At 38.7% G+C, this 23,447-nt stretch overlaps 1 protein-coding gene across 1 annotated transcript in view; it reads left to right on the top strand.

The window, feature by feature from the left end:
- Positions 1-222: 222 nt before the first annotated feature.
- The window catches only part of PAWR (pro-apoptotic WT1 regulator), a 65,110-nt gene continuing 41,885 nt past the window's right edge, over positions 223-23,447 (top strand). Inside the window, exon 1 of the mRNA XM_062491225.1 lies at positions 223-696. Within this exon, the coding sequence (XP_062347209.1) occupies positions 223-696 (474 nt within the window). The remainder of the gene's footprint in view (positions 697-23,447) is intronic.

Below are 23,447 nucleotides of genomic sequence, written 5' to 3'. Positions count from 1 at the left end.
GGGAGCTCGCGAGGCGGCGGGACGGCTCACGTCCCCCCTTTGTTTCTCTCCAGGGTGTTTGTGCTTCTCCGAGCCTCTCTCCCCGCCCCCGACTCTCCCGCCCTCGTCTCTCCCGCCAGACCCGCCGGGACCTCTCCTCTCCGGGCGGCGGCAGAGCCGCCTCGGGGCGGGCGGCGGCAGCGGTGCTGGTGGGGCGCTCTCGCCGTCCAGCGCGCCGGGAACATGGCGACTGGAGGCTACCGCAGCGCCGGGGGCAGCACCACGGACTTTCTGGAGGAATGGAAAGCCAAGCGGGAGAAGATGCGGGCGAAGCAGGCGCCGCCGGCCCCGGGCGCACCGGGGGGGGGAGAGCCCCGTCCTGCGGGGGGCGGCCCCTCCGCCGAGCTGAACAACAACAACAACAACCTGCCCCCCGACCGCGCGGCGCCCCCCGCCGGCGGGGCGCTGAATTGCCTCAGCCTCGCCAGCGCCGCTCTGGGCCGCGGCGCCCCCGCCAAGGAACCGGCACCGGCCCTCGCCGGCAGCCGCGGGGCCGAGCCCGCCGCCGCGCCGGGCTCCCCCGAGGGCGAGGAGAAGCTGCTCGCCAAGGGAAAGAGCTCGGGCCCCAGCGCCAGGAAGGGGAAGGGGCAGATCGAGAAGAGGAAGCTGAGGGAGAAGAGGAGGTCGACAGGTGTGGTGAACATCCCGGCCGCCGAGGTGAGCGGGGACGGGGGGACGCGGCGGCCGCTGGGGGCGCCGGGCGCTTCCCCCGGTGCTGCTGCCGAGCGCTCCCGCCCGTGCCCGGGGTCCGTGGGCCGCGCCCGGCGGACGGACCGCGCGGGGGTCGGGGCGGGGCGGCGTCCCGAGCGACGGGCAGATGAGGTGGCATTAATCCTAAATAAATTAGACCTGTCATAACTTGTGGTTTGTTTTTTTTTTTTTCCCTTTTTCTTTTTTATTTTTTTTTTCAGCTTCTTGTCGACAGAGAGTAAGTTCAAAACTTTTGGAGGATGAAACTGAGACACGTGCCTTTTAAAGTATGGTCAAAACCAACAAAACTATAGTAATAAGAGAAAATTGATTTATCAGGTTGGAATAGATGTTCAGGTGTAAGTATGATTCACTTCGGAATCCAGAAGAATTTTCTGCACTGGAAAAAATGTAGTGGTTTAAGGAGCATTTTTTTTCAGGCAGAGGAAGATATTTTTATCAGCCAACACCGCTGTCCTCTGCGGTTTGCTACCAGTATAAAAATCTGGCATTGATTTGTAATACTCCTAGAGGAATTCAGAAGAATGATAACTAAGCTTTTAGCTTGTTTTGCAGTTAATAAGAAAGGCCATAGGAAACTTTCAACAGAGTTGACTTTCTGTCTACAGTTTTGCACTAGTAATGGTGATCACCATATTTTTATAGAAAAAGAGGTGGTCTTGGAAGGTTGAGAAATGAGTTTCAGGAACAGCAGAAATCTTTATAACTTTCTTTTTGAGAACAATTACTTGCATACTCTTTAGTTTGAGGTGAAGTGTTTTGGCATAGGTCTTCAGTATAATTGTTTTGTAAAGTGTGGAATACAAGAGAGTTCTTTTAGGTTTTTCGGAGTGTGTAAGCCTCATAGACTGTACCTTGTTTGTTTTTCATGGACCTCCCCTTAAATACCTGCCCCTTGTGCCTTTTATAGGAACCTTAGAATGCTGCATCTTTACTTCTCTAAGTGAACTAGTTCTAGCCCAGTCAGTAATGGCTTTGTGCATTGCAGCAGGGGTTGTATGACATGATGATATTTTAGGGGTCTCTGTTGTGTACCCTGTCCCTAGTTGTAGTTTTTTTGGGTTGGTTGGTTTTGAGCAGTGGGTTTCTTTTTCCTCTTTGAGGCTATCCTCCTAGTTATTTGAACTAGTTTTTTGAACTACTGTTCCTGTGGTCGTTTTTGAGTTGTGTGGTTTGGGGTTTAGTAGTTTGGTGATGGTTGGCGTTTATGTTTGTTTGTTTTGTTAAAGTATTACTCAAAATATGTCTTGCTTTCCAGGAAAACACATTCCTTGCTCAGCAGCCATTAGAATCCTGTGTTTGAATTTTTAAGGGTAACATATTTAGGCATTGAGAAACGAGTTCTTGCCTGCTTCCTAAACTTTTGAGTGCCTAAATTTTGCTGAGTGTCACCACGTGTTGTCACTTCTTGGAAACTTCTTGTATCTTTATACTAATTGCTTCTATAACTAGCAATTAAGCATTTAATCACATTTTTGGGGTCAAATTTTAATAACTGTAGATAACTGTTGTACAAGGTGTTAATAGGGGAGGTTGCTACTAGCAAGTCCTGCATTTTTTACCAGCATATAGTTATGCAGAGCTATCTCTTTTCAGTATTTCACCTCTCTTAAATGTTTTGTTCATTGCCACATGCATTCCTAAGAATTGTTTAGCTAGGGAACACTAGTTCATTCCTGGTAGTGAACAGCTTCAAAAACAATCTCCAGTGTCAAATTGAGTACCTACTTACCGGTTAATGCTTTGCAGACTATTTACTTGTCATGTCTTTCATACAGCTCTGTAGTCATGAGAAAATGTTTTAAAGTATTGATTCAACCTGGTCAGCTGAAATTCTCAGACAAAAGAAGGCTGTGATGTAGGTGATGGCTTGTTGGGGTTATCTGCAACCCTCCAGTTTCTTGCTGCCTTTCTCACTAGATGCTAGGCATAGCTTTACTGTGCGGTCCGTAGTGACTTGATAGTAGTGCATACTGAGTTTTACCACTTGTTGCTCTTTATGGTGTATGCTTTTAAATTACTTCTCAGGAAATGTTATTTTAGAGTTTTGCTGGGTGATTCATTGTCTTATTTTTCAAGAAAATATTTTTTCTAAGAACGAAGTAGACATTTTATGCTAAATATCTCCCTTTTATGATCATCATGCCACTGTGGTGGAGACCAGTAAGATCCTTTGAAATGAAAATAGGTACCTCTTGAAAAATTGCACTCCTAGAAGATACAAAGTACCTAAAAGCTCTGCCCAAAACTGAATGCAAAAATAGCTTTTGCCCCAAAGAGGTAGGATTTTTTCATTTGTATTGCAGCTGGAGAATTTATTGATCGGAAAGGTGGCAGGATAAGAAAAATTTGTGTTGTCTCAGTTATCTTGAAATAGGCATGAAAAATGTTAGAAGATTACTCATTAATGATTAATTTCTCTCCTGTTCAATGGGAAGGTAATAGGGCCAGTTCTTAAAGAATTTTGTGACTTAAGTGAATTTGTATAGATGTTGGTGGAGGACAGAAACTGTAGTGGAAACTGAAAACAGACGGTGACAGGTTGGAAGTTGACAATTATTTGTATTTAGAGACCACCATGATAAAAGTAAAGGCTGGTTTTTGCCACCTTAGCACTGGTACTTACCTAAGTAATGGTGACTTTTGAAAATGGGTTCAAAAACACAGTGTTTTTCCTTTCAGTGATCGTGAAGTAATTTCTTGAAAATTGGATTTGCTCTAAATATTAAATGCTGTGGGACTTGGGTTTTGTTGATTCATAATTCTTCAGGTTGTAAAAGGTAACTGAATTATACACAATTATCATTACTGTGTATGTTTCCTCCCTTAAATAGTAAATAACTATTTTTAATTATGTTTGGAATGTTTCTTAATTTGCAGGTACTCACTTGATGCAGGTGTTGCATTTACTTGCAGCATTTTTCTCATTTGCAGTTGTGCTAGTGCCTGTTTAAGAAACACAGAGGTCCCATTATTCACTGACACTGCTTTGTGAGGATCAACTTTTAGGGTGAGAGTTATGTTTTGTATTATTATAATAATTATGCCCGAGTCCAAGCAAACCAATCTGCACTGGTGAAACTGCAGCTTTACTTCTGTAACTTTACATTTGAGGATTATGCTGGTATAGCTGAGTAAGTTTTTTTCTGAATTCTAAAAAGGAGATTAACAAGTATTTTTGTGGTTGCTTTTTAAAGAAAGGTATATATGTAATCCAAATCTTGGTTCATTTGGGAAGGACAGTTATATAGCTGGGTTTTATGTAATGTGTGCGGTATAGATAAAGTTTACATTTTTACTTAACCAGATGGAAGTAATTTAAGTTGGGAAGTGTTCTTTTGTTAATAACAGGGTGAGGAATGGTTTTAAAAGGTGTAAGGAACACTGATGTTTGTATTTTTTACTTGAGGCTGCCAGACCCGAGACACAGCAGTCTCCTGACCTGTTTGTGGGAAATATTCGCGTGAAAGGTAGAAGTGATTCAAATATGGACTCTGCAAAGGATGTTCAGCCAGTCTGTGTTCATTTCTTTCATATGAGCAGCAGTAAGGATATAACTTCGTGCAATGTCACTGATGGCTTCCTGTCAGGAGTATGCCTGTGTGTATAGAAGGCACTGAATATGTGGTGCCTGGTAGGTGTCGTACTGAACAACAGCCTTGGAAGTTGGCAGAGCAGTGAGTGCTTTCTGTGGGGAAGGAGTTCCTGCTACTAGAGAAGTCCAGTGTACTCAGTTGAGGAGACTGACAAAGTTGCTGTCTTCCAGTTGGAAAAACGTAAAGAAAAGGTGCTACGTGTGTCAGGCATAGCATACTGTGTGTGTAGTAAAGGAATTGAAATCCTTCTCTGAAGGGCTGGAACTTAGAGAGAGGAGGGGAATCCTATGCTAGCTGTTGAGATCTTTTGATTAGAAGATTGCCTTTAGTATTATCTTTCTTAATGATTCCCTACCTGAGGATTAAAGTGTCTTTATATTATATCTTGAGATTAATGAGGTAGTGTCTTTCCGTTGTTTAACATCTGTTGTATTGTGAAATGACTTGTTTATTTTTGCTTGTGTTGGGGAAAAAAGAGCCTCAATAAGTGGTTGTTCAAAGTACTAGAGAAAACCCCTGCATCTGACTGATACCCTTAACAATCATGCAGTAGTGTTATAATGGAAGTCTGAAATACATTTAGTTGACCTGGACAACCATTCATGATAGGTTAGACCATTCTGCTGGCTTTGTCAAGTGAACACATTTTATTAGGATTCCATTTATGTTTCTTTCTTCAGATGTGGCAGGGTGAATACAAGCATTTTCAGGTTCTGATAAAAGGATTGTATTGAGATTGTTTGTTTTGCTGTTAATACCTTTGTGAATTCTGATTTTGACCAAGTCTCCTGACAATACTTGTTCAAAGGGCGTATTTCCTTCTTTCCAGTTTTTTTTTTTTTTTTTTTTTTTTTAGCACATGATAAGCTTATCCTAATTTTTCTAAAGTTTTGTTTTGTTTAACAGTATGCTTTAATATCCTGACATAACTAGGTACTGGAAGTTATTTGGCCAAAAAAAAAAACAATCACTGCTAAGTTTTTAATAAACTTAAAAATCTGGAAAACTTTCAATCCCAGAATCCATGTAGCAGCTTCTAAATCGTAGTGTGTGCCCAAGTGGCTTCCAAGTCTTGTGTGCCCATCCCATTGCTTATGACTGGCAAGCCTGGGAGAAAACCAGGTTTGCCTGTGGTAACCAGTGGAATTGCTTGGCAAAATCTGATGGACTGAGCGCTCATGAGGTCCTTCAGTCATCCCCACGAGGTGTTGGCTGCTATGAACTGCACTTGAAACATTCCTATGTTGATGCATATAGCAAGAGGAGCAAGCAGGAGGAGCTTCCTTAGTCCTAGTGATGTGACATCATTGGCGTAAGTGAAACCTGGTGGGATGAGTCCTGTGATTGACTGCTGTGTTACAATGGACAATTACAGGCTCTTCAGGAGAGCTCAGGCAGGGAAGGTGAGGTGAAGAGGTGGTGTAGTTAATAGAGGGGCCGGAATGTACGGAGCTTGGAGTTGGCAATGGCACAGTTGAGAGCTACTGAGTAAGGATTAAGGGACAAACCCCATTATGGAAGTCTTTTGTAGGTGGCCCAGCCAGGATTACAGCACTGATGAATTATCCTTTAAGGAGCTAAGGGATATCTATAAATCAGTCACCCTCGTTCTTCGGGGAGGACCTCAACTTGCTAGATGTTAACTGGGAGCACCACATAGCTGGTACAAACAGGTCCAGAAGATTTCTAGAACGCCTGGATGGTAAATTCTTGATACACATGCTAAGGGAATTGACTAGGAAATGTGCACTTCTTGATTTGTTATCTTCATCAGAGAGGGGCTTGTGAGTAGAGTGAGGTGGTTGTCTTGGCCAGAGTGACCATGAAGCAATCAAGTTTAAAATGGTCGTGAGGAGAGGAGACTTCAGGCTGCTCAGGGAATTGGTGAGTAAGGTCCCTTGGGAAGATGCTTTTGAAGGTGCTGTGGTCTAACAGTGCTTGTCACTTAAGTACCACCTTCTAAGCAGGTAATTTGGAAATGTTGGAAGTCAAACCTGTGAGACAAAAAAGGCTAACTTGTCTGAGAAGGGATCTTCTGCAGCTAAGGCAAAAAGGAAAGTTTATGTCCAGTGGAAGCAATGTTCATGGACACATGTAATCATGGATGATTACAAAGATACTGTTTCACCTCTGTGAGGAGAAAATCAGTGTAGCTAAAGCTAAGTCAGAATTGAAGCTGGCCAGAACTGTGGGAGACAGTAAAAAGGGCTTTAAAAAATATGGTAATAGCAAAAGACAGTGCAGAAATCATACACGTGATGAGGATGGTCACCTCACAAACTGAACGTAGACAGAGAAGAGGCATTTAAGAGACATTCAGTCTTCAACACTGGTGGTGGCCTCTTGGAGTCCCAGTGCCCTGAGCTGGAGAACCATGACTGTGAGAATGAGAAACTCCCCATGAACCCCAGTCTTGTACAGGATTTGCTTCTCCAGCTGAATCCCTCAAAGTCTGTGAGACCTGATGGGTTTCATCCAAGGGTAATCAAAGAGCTGGTTGATGTCATCACAAGTTCTCTCTCAATGTTTCTTGAATGGTCTCAAGAGTCTGAAAATGTCCCAGGTGACTGGAACTTGAGAAATGCCTCAATTTTCCAGAAGGGCCAGGGTAATCAGAGATCTCTCAGTCTTGCTTCAGTTCCTGGTAGAATTACCGAGAGGATTATGTTGGGAGTTATTGAGAAACACCTGAAGGACAATGTAGTCGTGTCACAGCCAGCACAGGTTCATGAGGGGCAAATCCTGCTTGCCAAATTTAATTTCTTTTTTTTGACAAGGTGACTCCCCAGTTGATCAGTGGATGCCAGTTGTGATCTTTTTGGATTTCGGTAAAGCTTTTGATAATGTCTGTCACAGGATCCTCCTGGACAAAATGTCCAGCACACAGCTGGATAAACATGTCACACGGTGGGTGAGCAGCTGTGAGCAAGGGGTTATGGTGAATGGGGTTACATTAGGCTGGTGACCTGTCACTAGAGGGGCTCTGCAGGGCTTCATCCTTGGTCCTGTGCTCTTAAACATAAGTGACTTGGACACAGGATTCAAAGGAATGCTAAGTAAGGTTGCTGATGGCACTAAGTTGAGAGGAGCTGTTGATTGCCATAAAGGTAGAGGGACTTTGACAAATAAAAAGGCTGGGCAATCACCAACCCTATGAAGTTTAAAAATTTTAAGTGCTGGATTCTGCACCTGGGATGAGGCAACCCTGGATGTACAGAAAAACTGGGGAACGTAACACTGGAGATCAGCCCTGTGGAAAAGTACCTGGGGGTCCTGGTCGAGGGCAAGTTAGAAGGGCCACTGTTGATTACTTCCATACAAGTTTGTATGGAGTTTTTAAAACTATATCTAGTTTGCATTCATTATATATTTGTAAACTCCTGTATGGTTTTCTCTGCAACCTTTTTTCCCCCAATATATATATATATTCCTCAAGGTTGTTGATCTTCTGAAAGATGACCTTTATTGCAGAGTTTAGGAGCTAATTAATATTCTGGTACTCTGACTCAGATTATTAAACAAAGTGAACCAAAAAAGTCTTAAACCAACTATATAGGATGAACAGCCATTTCAAAAGAGCTCTAGAAACTTTTAGTCTCCTCTTAGAACAAATTTAATCTGTATACTTCTTCCGGGATGCAATGAACAATAATCAGTGATATGAAGAAAATGAGACTCAGGGGTGACCTTATCATTCTCTACAGCTTCCTGGAAGGTGTTTGCAGCCTGGTGGGGGTTGGTCTCTCTCACCAGGCAACAACTGACAGAACGAGAGGACACAGTCTCAAGCTGTGCCAGGGGAGATACAGGTTAGATATAAGGAAAACTGTTTTCACTGAGTGAGTGATAAAGTCTGCCCAGGGAGGTGGTGGAGTCACCATCCCTGGATATGTTTAAAAAAGACTGGTTGTGGCACTTGGTGCTATAGTCCAGTTGAGTTGTTAGGGCATGGGTTGGACTTGATGATCTTGAAGGTCTCTTCCAACCTAGTCATTCTGTGAAGTATAATTTCAGTTTCTTCCATGAACATACATTTTGTCTTTGCGGATTGAACTAGGAATTATTATTAATACTGATCAAAGCAGTGCTTTGCCCAGCCAGAACTATGCCACTGCCTTATTAGCCTTATTTGTTTGAAGTTTGGCAGTGGTTGTGCTTGTAGTCTTGTGTCCCAGACTGTTACTCACAGACTGAGATGGAGTGCGTATATTTTTTTTTTATTCATGGTGATGAGGCTTATTAATTTATAGACTAAATCTAATCTGAAATAGGATTGTGACTTCATGTTTCCAACAAGTCTGATATCTAAAGTCATACTGATCTCTGGTCAGAAAACAGTACTTAGCAGTACCTTACACTCTGTAAACTGATCAACTCTCCTCATTTTGTCTTGTATGTATGTGCTCTTCAGAATGTAGGAAACCAGCCTGAAACCCCACAAAGATTCCATGCATGAGTGCTCTGTTCTTTGTATTAGTTTTGTAACTATTACCTTTTTGCAGGTACTATTTAATGATTTGTATTTTTTTCTGAAGCTGGTAGCTGCTACAGTGCCTCTAGAACACAAAGCCAAAAGCTTATCTTTATTTGTTTGTAGTTTGTTTTCTTTTGAGGAATAGTTTTGAGTAAGATCTATTTTGAGTAAAGATCCAGGTGTTTTGGAATGTGGAAATTGGAGTGGAGCATGAAAGTGCTTGGTCCTGTAGAAAATTGTGGTTTAGACCTGTGCTAAATAAGTTTAATTTCTGTCTGTTACACAGCCATATTTAGGGTTATCTCTTTTTCCTTCCTATAAAAGGTCCTTTTGTAAAAAATTCTCTTTAAATGAATGCACTAACTCCAAGATGAATGGTTTTGTGTGTGTGTCTGTAATGTGGTACTTCAAAGGATGATTGTATGACATTGTCATTTCAATTAGACAAAAGCTGAAAACATCTGCAAAATGCTGAGAAATGCCGAAAGATTTAAAAACTGAATGTAGAGACATTTGAAAGAGCAGTCCTTTGGTTTTATTCTTTTAGAAAAATAGGTAAAGATATGATGAACTGAGATGGTCCACTTTTTTTTTTTTTGTATTTTAAATTGCATTTATTTTTGCTGTATTATGCTGAGAAGAGGTAAAGGATGTGTTTGGAGCTTAAATGATTAGTTAATGATTTGTCATTGTTTTTCAAGACGTTTGGACCTAGAAAATGGTCAAGTTTCTTTCACAAAGGTAGTAAAGACTGTAGTAATCTCAGAAATGTAGTAGTTTTTTTGGATTTTGAATTCTACAGCTGAATGTTTAAGAAGCATGTATTTGGTGTGTTAAGTACTCTGGTAAAGCATTCCAGTGAAGTATGTTGGAATTGGGCACTTTGAGCAATTTCAACAGTTAAATTAGGGACCCACACTTGACAACCAAATATTTAGGTACCTGCATTCAAACACTTCTGAATGGCGTAGCTAGAATTTCATTTGTCCTAACCCATTTGTCAAAGAATTTCCTATATAGCCTGTTTCTCTACTCTTGTTTGTAAAAGGACAAAGTCTGTAGTACTTCTTGATGGCTAGAAAGAGATAGAAACCCTAAAGGTAATTCTGTGAAAATAGAAATCTGCTAAAAGTTATAAAAACCTGTACAGTGAGTGCACATAAAGATACTTTGTATCCTCTTGAAGATGATGTGCATTGTAATTACCTTGTGTGAAATACTGCACCTCAGGCAGTTGACTTCTACAGCAAAATATAGGAGTTATTTTTAGCCTGAGGCAGAAACTGAGGAGCATCTCCTTATCTGACAATCTTCTTTACTCTAAAACATAAATGGGTGTTTTAATATATCCCATTTGTGGGCTTGCTTTTTCCTTTCATTTAAAAAAAATGGGGCTTGTTAGATGTCAAATCAGTTTTTGTCAAAGTTACCCAGAGGCTATTTGAATGCAGATGTTGCTAAGCAGCTCAGTACAAAAGAACACTTCTCATAGCATATTACATTTTTTGAGATGCAGGAATGTTTGAGAATCAAACCAAGAATTTGGAAATGGGAATATTGATGTATTTTTGCACATGTGACATATTCCCAGCTACCACTCTGCTTCCCTTTTTGATTTTTTCTTAATTTTTTTTGTGGTCTATTTATTTAGAATTAACTGGAAGTTGTTTGTATGTTTTTATGTTCTAAAGTTTTCATCACTTACTGCTGGCCTGAGCAGAGAGACTGGAAAATGAGATCTGAAGCCTGGATCACCTACATTGTGCAAGCTATCAGTTAATATCTATTCCATTATGATGAGTGTAAGCATCCCTACAGCTTTATATTTAGCTGCTACAGCTTATTAATTTAGGTTGAGGATAGCTGTTTTTCTGTTTTGAGATCTTCCTTGAATCAATGTGGAAGGACCAGGATGGTGCTCGTGCACTGCTCAACTTGTGATTAATAAATCATGATGACCTTACCTGAATCCATCTGGAAATAATGCAGAATGTGATACAGTGATGTTCAAGCTGACTCTCAGACCTTTGGATGCCAGCATTGCTTCTCACTTCTCAGAGTGTTTGGTGGGCTTGCCACTACATTGCATAAGTGCATGTGCACTGATGCATGGCCTTGAGGTCTGTGTATCAGATCTCAGTTTGGAAGGAGCAATATTAAAAAGAATAGTTTTTGTATCACTTGAGCAGAATGGAATGGTTTCTGTCCCTTTAAAATCTACCTGTAAAAATCTTTCTTTAAATATGCTTGGATTTTTTAGCCTGAGGCAGAAACTGAGGAGCAATTTAGTAGATTTACTGAAGTTAGAGTAAATAACAAGAAAAGGCTAAAATGAAGGATAAATTCAAGATGTGTCTATCCTGCAATATGTTACAGAACTTCAACAAAGATGGCAAATGTCCTGACATTTATAAAAGCAGATGATAAGGAAAGATAGCCAACTATAAACATAGTTTAGAAGAGACAATTTTATTGGTGTGTCTGGAGAGAGCTGATGAACATGATAAATAAAAAGCAGCTCACTAAACAAAGGTGCTTTTCTATTCTGCTGTTGATTGGTTTATTTTTATCTTAATTTTGTTTTACTTTTTTTGTCTCTTGAATGCATGTTGTATCCAGTGCTCAGACTTACATATGAGGTGGTATTTATGCCTTTTGCATTTTTTCATAATCTGGAGACTGAGATAAACTTTTTGAAGAACACTGGGAAAAACCAGGCAGGGTTGCATAAGAGTTAACTGTTTTAAATCTGCAGTGACTATATGGCTGTATTCTCCCTTCATTTTCCATAGCACCTCCAAAGTGAGTATGGGATAGACAGAGCTTGTATTGGAAAGAAGAGGTGAGCACAAGACAAAGAGGAAGTAGAGCAGCAGGATTTGAGTGCCAGAAGGGAGAAAGAAAAGTATGTTCCAGTCAAGTTCTATAGTCCATGTTTTTTAATTATAAGTTATGAAACGGAAGGTATGTTACAGCCATTATTAAAACACAGGTGACCAGAATTTTTGTTCATGTGAATCCAAGCTTAAATGTGAAAATTAGTTTGGTTATATATATATGAGCCAGTATTTAAAATTAAAATTTTAAATAAACCTCTTTATTTCCTTATGAAACTGAATTTGTAGCATTTATGCAACCAATAATTCAGGATAGAGATCTGAAACAAAAGCTTAAGAGTCTTTTTTTTTTTTTCCCTTCCCTGTTTGGTTGTTTGCCACAGTCATTGGTTCTGCATAGTAGGGCTCCAGTGGAAGCTTGGAAGGACTGTATGAACTGGGATCTGTGTCTGGACTAGTATTTGGTCAGTATCAAAAGTTAACTAGCAAGCAGGAAGAAAGGCCTGTAAAATATCTTTTCCACAGTTTTTAAGTAGAATTTTTTTCCATTATCATCTACTTTTATTCGACTTACACAATTCAGATTTTTTTCTTTTGTATAGGGATGGTTCTTCTACTTGGACACTGTTTATTAGGAAGCTGCCCTAATTAATCATGACTGAATCCCCTAAAATATCACTGGATGTGTACTGCCATAAAGGGGTTGCCATCAAGGGTCACAGATACTGCCTTATATCTGGAACTTAGCCTGGGCCATATTTTTCTAGCTGTCTTTGTGTGTATGAAGTATTTGTAGGCCAGCACACTGTGAACTTTGTAGTTGATGGGATGTAAGAAGTGAGCTCAGAGGGAGTGGTGCTGGCTTGGGGAGCCAGGTACATTGAATGGGATGTGTGGCAGGGTGCTGGGTGTGATGGGAAGCTGACTGTCCAGACAAAGAAACTTGGAGAATCCAGTGACGGGTCACAGATGCTTGTGCCTGCGGATAGTCACCAGACTCCAAATTCAATGCTGCATCTGGGCTTGAAACAAAGTAAGTACAGTTGGTTTCATTTGAAAGGTCTTGGCTTTGAATCAGCTACAGGTCCAAGGAAGGACATGTTTTCTCTGTGATAGGCAGCCCTTCCAAAGAGGACTATAAGTAATGTCTTCTGTCTGCTACTTTTTTATTTTGCATGAAGAGAAACAAAGGTTTTGCAGTTTACTTGGCTTGTAGTTATGGAGATATGTTCTTTGAAATATTCTACTCCTGAAAAAATTATGAATTTTCTAGTCAGTATTTTCATGTGTTAGCAGTTACTGGTACAAATTCATTTGAAAGATGCAATTGTAATTGAAAATGAAAATTTCTTGAGAACAAAAGAAAAGTAATCACTTCATTTTCTCACTTTTTTACTTCAAAGAACATCATGTCTGTAGAGGACATTCCCTTTATCGGTTGTAGACTCAGATTTTATTTAACGAGAACAGTCTCAGAATGGCATGTTCAGTCATGCCTTAACTGTATGACAAACAAAATGCCTGAAGCACATAGAGATAACAGCAAATGGGGACTGTATTCTAGCAAAGAGACACCGGCTCATTAAGCAATCATGTTCATCCCTGGTATTCCAACCCTTTCTTTTCTTTCTTCCCTCAAAATTCTGGCACCGCCAGACACTCCATCAATTAAGAGGTGAAAAGAAGTAAAGCCCATATGCCTGGCAAGTTCATTTAAGGTAAAAACATGTTATACCAATACAACATTTCTTATTGATCACTGAGAGTATTTAATTTGTGGCAAATCTGTTTCCCAAAGTGCAACAATGAAAAGTCCCACTTAAAGTACGCCCATTTAAAGCCTAGCTAGCGATCTTCAGAAGTCATTTTGTGTGTGTGTATAATGAAGGAAAGTAGGAGGATGGATAAAAGCTAGAATAATCTTTAAGGTTCAGTTTTAAAACTTCATCTTAAAGGTGGAAAAAAAGAAGATAGAGGTATTGGTATTTTGAGCCTTTGTTTGGTTTCATTTAGAGCAAGCAAGTAGATTTTCTATTTAGAAAAATACCTGGTTGCTTTATTTCTGATTTGTTTTGTGGCCTGACCTTCTATTTATCTTAGTAATTTGTTTGTGACTAATATTTTAACAGCCTGTTAGGTACCATGTCCACCTCTGTAATCAATGTATGATTTATTGTTGTTCATTCTCTAGTGTAGTATCCAATTTAATTACATGAGACTGACTGTTTTAATTAGTTATGGTAGCTATTTAATTCTTAATTTCCCCATAACTCCTGGGTGTATGCTTCTAGGGATTTATTTCTTATTTATTTCTTCATTTCTTCATTCTTGGTGCAAGTTTGTAATGTTTATGCAAAGCTCTGTGCTTGTAGGGAAATTTTTATTAAATGAATTGGTGTTTTTAAAGACTGCGCTGGGGACTTCAATATAAAACATCCTTTCAGGCTGTGAATGCATATTGCATGCCTTAGACTTTTTTGTGTCTCCAGGTATGTCTGAGGTAGAGCAAAGGTCAAATGTTAACCATCTCCTCAAGTTACGTTTCAGATTAAGAAGACATGAATGTCAGGAATTTGCAGGATTGAGTTTAGTGAGGCCAGTAATGTGAAAGTATTAGTTGAAAAAGTGAGGAGGGGAAGAAGGGAATGTGGCAAGAGGGAGGAGGGTATTTTGCAGATACTTAAATATACTTCACTGGGGGCAGACAATGTGTTACATGGGATCTTAGTACTGGTGGTGTTGGGATGAAAAAGCGTGTTGTGTGTATTTTGCTTTTAAAGTAAAAAGCCAGTTTTACTAGTTGTGGAATGGTTTGGTTTTGAGCAAAATTAGCATTTTCTCTGCTATTTTAGCTGCTGCTTAGATGTTTTTTTGCTTGTTCTTTTTGTCAAATGTTTTAACACCTTCCAAAGTCTGTGGAAGTGTGATAATGGCTGCTTAGTTTTTTGTATTTTTTTCTTTTTTTAATTGGGAAGCTTTGCAAGAATGTGCTTATTTTCTGCTTAAATGCATTTGCTGCTTATAATTTAAATGAGTTCATAGATGAGTGCTTTTTACTTTCAAGACGAATCCTCTTCAAAAGATGGAGCTGTCCTTGAAATGTGGATTTGTAAAAAGCCATTTATCTCCAGGAGGCTCTTTTTATTATTCAGAACATACTCCTGTCCTCTAAATATTTAATCTAGTAGTCAGAGTGTTTTATACACAGTTGGATTGAATTCCTTGATTTTTACGTAATGTTGAACTTGAGTATGATGGTTGAATCAGTTCTTGTTGAAATATAAGTAAATACCTGCTGTTGTAATTAACTGACCCAGGACTTAAAGAACTTGCCAGGAATTCAGTCCATACAGTCACGTTACATTTAAACCTGCTAATGTGTTGGAGCAGCTTACTTGTTGTGGGTATGTCATGATGCACAGTGCCAAAACCTGCACAAAAGACAAGAGGGAACAATTTCCACTCAACTGTTTTAAAGTATTTGGAAAGAGAACCACATATCTAAGTGAAGACTTGTGAATTTTTGTTTTAAGCTTTAGTGCCCTTTGCTACAAGGTACCTAAATGGGCCTGTAATGAGGTAGAAGGAATTGTTTTGGCTGTTTACCCATTTCAGACATTTGGCAGCTGCCTGTTTATTCCCCATAAAAAGTCATTTGATTGTCTCTCTTGACAGTAAATAGCAAGAGGAAAAGGTGTGAAGCTGCAAATCCTTGTGCTGTACTGCTGGTAGTGTACTGTACCAGAAATGTACAGTACCACATCACTTCCAGATGTTAATATCTGGTAGGAGGACTAAGTGTAGTTTGTTTTGAGAATTGAATAAAATTGAAATGCACTAAAGGGTGTTCTTTTTTAACTTGGGTTTAATTCGAAGGCAGCCCTAATTTCCAAGTCAAACTTTACTGATTTCATTTTATGCTGCTATGATTTGTTAAAAGAATTTAATTATTTTTGTCTTTTGTTCCTAATTTTGCTCAAATATCAATTTCCAGCATGACCTTTGTCAGTACAGGCATTGCTTACTATAGTTATTGGAAGGAAGTTTACTTGTTTTCATCTAATAGCACTTTTATATCAAAGGGGGAAGGGGTGGGGAATCCTCTTGATTTTGATGGGGAATCCTCCAGTACTTTATAATGCAGTCAAAGCTACACCTGTGTATCCCTTAACAATACATGCAGCAATACACAAAGAGTAGGATTAGCAGAGTCTGTATGTGACAAACAGGCATATTGTCTTTTATCTTGAGAAGATGAGCAGGGCTTTTGTGGTTGGTTTTTCTCTGCAGTTTTTAATCCATGACTCCCATTTCTTCTTTTCTTTAAATCCAAGGAAGTTGCTGCTCTCTGTAATAATAAAGCTACAAATTCCATAATGAAAGGCCAAAAAAAAGAAGCGATCCAACTAATATGCAGCAGAAGGAAATGCAGTGTAACTGAATGCAGCAAGCAAAAGGAGCAGAAAAAAATTCGTGGAAGGGAGACATATTTCTGATTTTGGCAATTTTGATTTGATTTCAATGAACTATCAGATCACAAATCCACTGGAAGCTGACCTTTACTGGATCTGGTGCATTTGGAACACCTTTGCTCAGTATATAGTCTTAATGATATAGTAGTGTGTGGTTTGAATTGTGCCTTTACTGTATATCTGTTTATGTAGCCAGTAGAGTAAGAGTTGGAACAGTGAAGGCAGGAATTTGGATAGGGCAGCTTACTTTTTGGGCATGGGTAATTTTAGCAAATGCTACAGAAAGAAGTGTACTTCTATCCAGAAAAATGTGTGCATTTTACACCTTCCATCTTTCTTCAGTCCCTTGATGAATATTAGAGAATTAGTTGGCTGTTTCAAAACCATAAGCTTTGGCTTTGAAAAGATTTTCCTTTGCATATTTTAGAACTTTTCAAATGCATCTGATTATTTGTTAGTGTAGACTTTTTTTTTTTTTTTTTTTTTTTTTTTGGGTCCAAATTGTTTGTTTCTGCACATTTTTTTTAGATGCATTTTTGGACTTGTGCCTGAATGCTTCTTTAAAAAGAGCTTTGATTTACAGAACATTTTGCCTGAATCATCTCAAAAAGGAAGTATTGATCTCATTGTTGCCCGAATGTAAGAAAAATAAAAGCCAAATGTACCCTGAGATCTCTACTTTGGGGGAAGTGGGTGACAGGGCATGAAAGACAAATCAAGCAGTCCTGCTGGCTCTGTAAATGCATAGAAATGTTGATTGGAGGAGGCCTTTGGAAGTCTCACAGCAGTACTTTGAGCAGCCCTGGATCAAGACAGCCTGGTTTTGTCTTGCTGAGGTTTGAAAACCTTAAAGGGTGTTTCTCCAAGTGTTTCTGAGTAACCTGACCCAGTGCTGTGCTGCTGCTCTCTTACTGAAATATTGTTCCTAGTATCCAGTTGATGCATTTTGTACCCTTTGCTTTGTCTGCTGCTTCTGAGAAAAGCCTGGCTGCCATCATCTTTGTAACTAACTTTCAGATAGTTCTAGGTTGCTATTAAATTGCTCCTTGACTTCCTCTTTAGCAGGCTGAACAAGCCCTTCTGTTTTTGTGTGCTCTTGCTCTAAGAACCCTCTCTAGTTTCTTTTCCTGCTATTTACTTAATTTCCTATTTTCAGAAATTATTCTGATTTTGTACTTTAATCATGTTTAAATGACAGTAAAGGGAGTATAAAGCATTGCTTATTATTTTTGTTGGTTTTCTTAGTCCTTGTAAGTGTGCTGAAGCACATCTGAGAAGTGTCTTTTTGTTGGGTCCTCTTGCTGGAGTTACTGGTCATCAGACACTTATCAGATTGAGTGTGGGTTGTTTCTTTTTTATTGAGGAATAGGAAACAAAGAAAGAATTACCTATTTCTCAAGGTAAATTCCTCAGAAGCTAGTAAAAGTTTACATTTTTCTCAGCTCCTTTTCTTTCTGGATGTTTCAGGAGCATGGGGATCTTTAATTCAACTGTTCTTTCAAAAAATGAAATCAATATGAATCCACAAATTATATGTCCAATGCAATAATTTTAGGTAGGAAATGTTTTTGGTTGTTCCTCATTCTTTAAACAGAAGCATTTTAGCTGCAACCAGAAGTATTTCTAGTAACAAAAATAGTGCTGATTTGGATAGATACATATTCTCATATTTATAGTATATTAAAGAATTCTGGTATTGCTTACAAGAACCATCTGGGAGACTCGGAGTCTTGGTGGATTATGGAATGCACATACTAATGTATCTGTTCTCCAGTTACAGATAGTTTAAATTTGAATGTGAAAACAGCATTAAATGTTTGACTAGTAGAAAAATAGAATAACTTTTGAAATCAATTCCAATATATTAATCATCTGATAGTGCTTGTTTTTATAAAAGCTATGTGCTGCCTTTGTCCTGATTTAAAAAAGTACTTATTCCACTGTTGTAAGAAGAATATATGCTCTTTTTAAAAGTTTTAAGATATGTTTAGTGATTGAATGTCTTGCATAGTGGATTTTTTTGCATGATGGTTTTGAAAGCTGAATGATACTACTGTTTGTGAATAACTTAGTGTTTTCAAGAATATTTTATTTCCTTGCTTTCCATTCAGAAAACCAAATTGTAAATTGTATGTCCAATGAAATTTATTGGGTTTTTGAAGCTTCCCTTCATGGGCAATATGAATCCTCAGCTATGTACTTTTTGATGATGAGGTTCTTTGTTCCTAGGTTGAAAATGAAGGAAAATCCTTTGATTTTGATTTGACTCTTTAGTTGTGCTGATATTTAACTTGTACATGGGCAATGCAAAAATGAGCTCTCATGCTTTGTTAATCAGAATGGTGTGGAACAGCTGGCTTGTGCATAAAGTGCTTGATTTAGTTGTGGGGCCCAAATCTGAGCAAGTCTGAGGAAAGCTCAAAATAATTTTGTCATTTTAATACTGTTCATGTTATGCTTTGATTTTTCTATAAAATGGTCCAGGGAACAAGAGCTGACTATAGAGATGTTTAAAAGTCTTTTTTTTGACAGTTTTTCAAAGGAATTTTTCAAGGGACATAATCAAATTGTCTTCTATTGGTGGATAACTGTGACATCCATAATCTAAAATTTACAGATGGGATAAAGCTCAGTAATAATTACAGTGTTGGAGTGGTCAAAAATCCATTTGGTTTTATTGTTGTCTCCTCAAGTAAGGCTAAAGAGCAAGTTCTTCTCCCCCCCCCCCCCCCCCCCCCGTTTTTCTTTCTTCATGACTTCTGTGTAAGATATGTAGTTTAATTTCTTAAGTATTTTGCTATTGAACTAAAGGTCGTGTGAGAATCCCCGGGAATCGGCTGTTTCCCAAGAATGTGACTCCTGAAAGATGGTCTGTTGTAACATACTGCTTCTGCAGCCATAATGTGCTGCATGTCAGAGTAAATTAGAGCACAGCTTATTCATTCTCCTGGTACATCACAGGAGTTGGGGTTTTGAATACCCATTGCTTCTTATTCTTCAGAGTTCATTAATAGTTTTGGACCATAAGTAAAGTTCTAGGTCACTGGCCCTTTCCCTGTTAGTGTTAATGGAGCCCTTTTTAAGTCTACTGGAATGTGAAGAATGAAGTTTTACTTCCCTTTTTGGGAACTCCTAATTTTTGCCAGTTGTACGATTACTTCAAGCTTCTGCATTGCTTTAAGGAATAAAGGAGTATCACTAATTTATTTACTATGAATAATTAGAATTTACAACACAAAGAAATGACATTTAGGCCTTAGCCTTTGAGGAAGCTAATTATCATGTATATGAAGATTCCCTAGAAGATGGGAACTGAATGCTGAGAAGCCTTGTTTTAATGAGACTGGTTTAAATTTCTTTTTTTATGTTAAGGCCTGTCTTTATCCTGATGCCTTACTCATAAGATGAACAGAAAAGTGAGATTTGAATGAACAACTAATAAATTATTTTAAGCCAGCATGTCTCAAATCATAATGAAAAACATCAGGAGTTGAATTTGAAATTGAGATGTACAATTCTGGTCTCTAATGTAAAATTGTCTTTTCAAATGTCAGTTTAAAAATAGCAGCTTCAAATATTGTAGGACTTTGCAAAGTTGTATTGCATAGTAGTTTTGAGAAGTACAAACAGGTTTGACTTGGTGTAGAAACTATATTGCAATCAGTATTTTTTGCTTCCCCAGAACTCCCCCATGTTATCTTATTAAAACAGACTTTGCATGTTGATGGTTGTGGTTTTTCAAGGAAAAAGATCAGGGGGAGTGAGAATGTTCTCTTTTGTGTGTGTGTGACTGTATCCAAGTTACTATCCGTAACCCAGGTTTTGTTCTGCTGCAAACTAATTTAAATCCCCCTAGGAATGCACAATATCCTTGCCAAAGGGTTTCACCAAGCAATTGAATGCTGCGTTTCAAAATAGGCATTCTTTACAAATACTTCTATTAAAATTTTTGTCTTTAAGAATAGACTGTAGCAGTGCATGTGCTTTGTGGCAAATAGAGGTAAATGTTTAGTCTGTGCTGTTAAATAATTAAAAGTTCAGCATGGGCAGCTTTGCCAGGAGTGATGTTCACTGGAGGGTGAGCATATGAAGAAAACCACGAATTAAAGCTCTGTCAGAGTGTAATTAATTAAACAAACCATTGGATTGATTAAAAAGAAAAAAATTACAATTCTTGCCTCTTTTTTAGGCGGTTATAAATAAGTTATGTATCAAAGCCAGCTGAGTCAGATAAATCCTCGGTATTTCCGACACTTGGCTCCGCACACAGATAAACTTATCAACTAGTAGTTTTCAGATCTTTCTTCTGGAAGTGTACAGCAGCATCTCTGACTGAGAGCTGTGACCACTGCAGATGGGGTTGGACCTGTCCTGCTTTCAGTAGAATCTGCAATTATCTGTCAGGGAAGGTCCTCAAGGGACCAACTGCTTTAGACTTGGGGTTATGGTCAGTCATCAGCTCTGGTAGTGTTGCTGCTGGGTTCTGTGCCTCTTGTGTGCCTGTCTCACTTGAGGCAGAGTTACTAACAGTGGGTGTGCTGTTAGCCCATTACAGTGGGAAATAAGGAGGTTGTTTCAAACAGTGGGTTTGGATACTTTAAATGACTGTTTTCTGTTCAAAGGTCTCGTAGTGTGGCCATAGCAAAGTGCTACGTTTCATTTGGAGGAACCATCTGACTTAAATGTGCAATTCTTTTCCTTGAGCAATTATTCAGTCATAATATAAGTCATGTTGTTGTGTCTTTCCGGTTATATTGGTATTACTATGCTACATTGATGAGCATTTGCCATTAGGAGTAACTGTTGAAGAAATATTTCTGTTTTCTGCCTAGTGGAAACAAGTGTAAGTATTTACATTAAAAAAAGGTTTTTCTAGGGAGTTGGTTCATCTCCAGTAAGGATCAACATTTCAAAATTTTTATATCCGGATAACTTGCTCTCAAACAGTTGTCCAAAGTAGTCTCTGGTCTGGGAATACTGATTTCTAAGAAACCTTGGAGGGAGTACTGGAGAAGTTTTCAGAGAATTTGAGTATAAAATTATGATTATAATTACAAAAGCAATTCTGGGTTCATAAATCTAGATCAGCAGACGTTAGCTAGATAAGAGTCAATTCCAAGTAAATTAGTTGGAGATCTATTTTACTTGATTTTCTTGACTAATGAACAGGCAGTGTAATTTAGCAGATCTTTTTTCCCTAGTATTTTAACTAAAATCATCAGAGAAGTCTGTTGTAGTTATCTTGTAAATAGCTTGTGTTAGCAGGAAGGCAGAAATTATAAGAAAGATACTAATTTTGATTACACTAACAGGGAATGTAGATGTGAACTAGTTTTTTCAGTAGGTGTGACAGACTAACAGACAGACTAACTAATTGAAGTTAATACTCTGGTGCAGTCAGTTGGATAAGGTCAAGAAGGGAAAAGTGTAATTTAGGAACCGATATTCTATGCTTAAAAAAAAATCTGTAATCAAAGTGACATAGGAGCAGTTGTCCTCATTCAGGGGAAGCACTCCAGAAACATCCCAACATCCTCCTTTCTTCACAGGGATGAGTGGGAATGTGTTTGAAAGCAAAGCAGATGTGGAAACAACTTTTATTATTTCCTTTTTTTTAATAATTTTTTTTTTTTTTTTTTTTTTTTTTTTTTACTGTTACCTTCTCAGATTTGAACTATATTCTGCTTAGGGGAATTCTTGATGTGTACCTATGTCTTCTGATGAAGAGCCAGTGTGCTGCAATCCCATATGTATGAGAGCAGAATTGCCCTGCTGCTTAGGCTTGTTTCTCCCAGTTTGCTGTGCAAAACTGCAGGTGGTTTCTGTGAGATGTATGCATGAAGGCTGGTGAGGATAAATGAGTTCTTGGTGTGGTTTATCCTTATTTGTTGTTTCTGTTGCCTCTGCAACTTTTCCTGCAAAGAGTTCACTGTTAAAAACTCCTAGAAAATAAGGCTGCAGGGAGCCTTGAAGAACTGTCTAATTTGTCATCTTGTCCCCAACAGCATTCTTACACCTGTGTTATTCCTGATACTTATCTTCCATTGATGTATGTTTTGAAATCTGCAGTGATGAAGATTGCTTTTCTAGGCAACCTGGTCTATGCCCCATTTTTGGATGTGGCTTTTTGTATGTTGTTTTTTTTTTTTGTGTAATATACATGTTGTTATTGTAACTAAATCTTACTAGGTTGAATGAAATGCATAAGTGAATCAGTCTGTATCCTATGTACAAGGTGTGTTTTTGTTTTTGCTAACCCAGTTGGTTGTTTAAAATGTGAGCTGAGATTTTGGGAGAAAACCTTTTTTGCAGCATTTTGTATCAGTAGTAAATGACTGTGAAAGCCTTTGTGGGTGCTTGGTATGAGAATGCATAGGTGTACCTGTATCTTGCTCCCCTCTTCACAGTTTAGAAAATGTTCAAACACAAACCTTAAATAGAGAAGTAGCTACAGAAGAGTCAGCGCCTTTCATTGTCCTAACTCCATTGAATAAGATACTACATTTTATAGAAATAAAGATAGCCTGAAAAATCCTAGGCCCCGCTTATAAATATATAACTTATAGTTTATGCCTATATTCCAGGTATAAACTACAGCAGCTAAATTATCAATACCTTCTTTTTTATCTTTCCAAGCCATGTTAAAATAAGAGAATACTAAAATCCTAGCAGCATAGGGCATAGTGCAGTACCTGTGTTGTGATCCTTTATGGTCTTGTTTTTTCCTAAGAGGACTTGCATATGTTAGCAGGAGAAGTCACTATGTGAGGTATGCTATGTATATAAGGTACATATATTTTAATGTGTTTCTGCATATTGTGCCAAGAGAGGGGGTAATTAATTTCAAATTTCATATGGAGTTAGGTCAGGTCCTTGTGCTGTCAGTTGTGTTTGTGCACGTTTTGTAGTAATAGGGCAAGTGTCAGGTCTGAAGATCAACATTTTTGAGGTTAATCAACTTCATTTACAGTGGGATCAGTTCCTGTACAGGTAAATGTGCTGAGACAGAAGGATGGGCAGTGCAGGCATCAGGATGAACAGAAGATGAGACTGGGCTGTTTGACCAGACTGTAGGTATTTCTGACTTCATGCTGTTTGTTTTGGACAAGGAAGGTTAAGTCCATCTTGTTCTTGTTTCTCCGTTCTGCTCATTTATATTTGTGTTGCAGTTTTCTTTGAGTTGCAATGGCCCTGCTGCATGTGGAGCCAAAAAGAACATGAGGAGGGGTGTGTTAATCCAGTCTTTGACTTTTGATGGACTTTTTACCTAAGGAATGTTAGCACAGGGCTATGCCATGAAGTGGCACGGTGGTGAAAG

This window comes from Cinclus cinclus, chromosome 4 (assembly GCF_963662255.1).
Source record: "Cinclus cinclus chromosome 4, bCinCin1.1, whole genome shotgun sequence".
Taxonomy (NCBI): domain Eukaryota; kingdom Metazoa; phylum Chordata; class Aves; order Passeriformes; family Cinclidae; genus Cinclus; species Cinclus cinclus.
The sequence above is the reverse complement of the archived record's forward strand: the minus strand, read 5'-3'. Positions and strand labels throughout refer to the sequence as shown.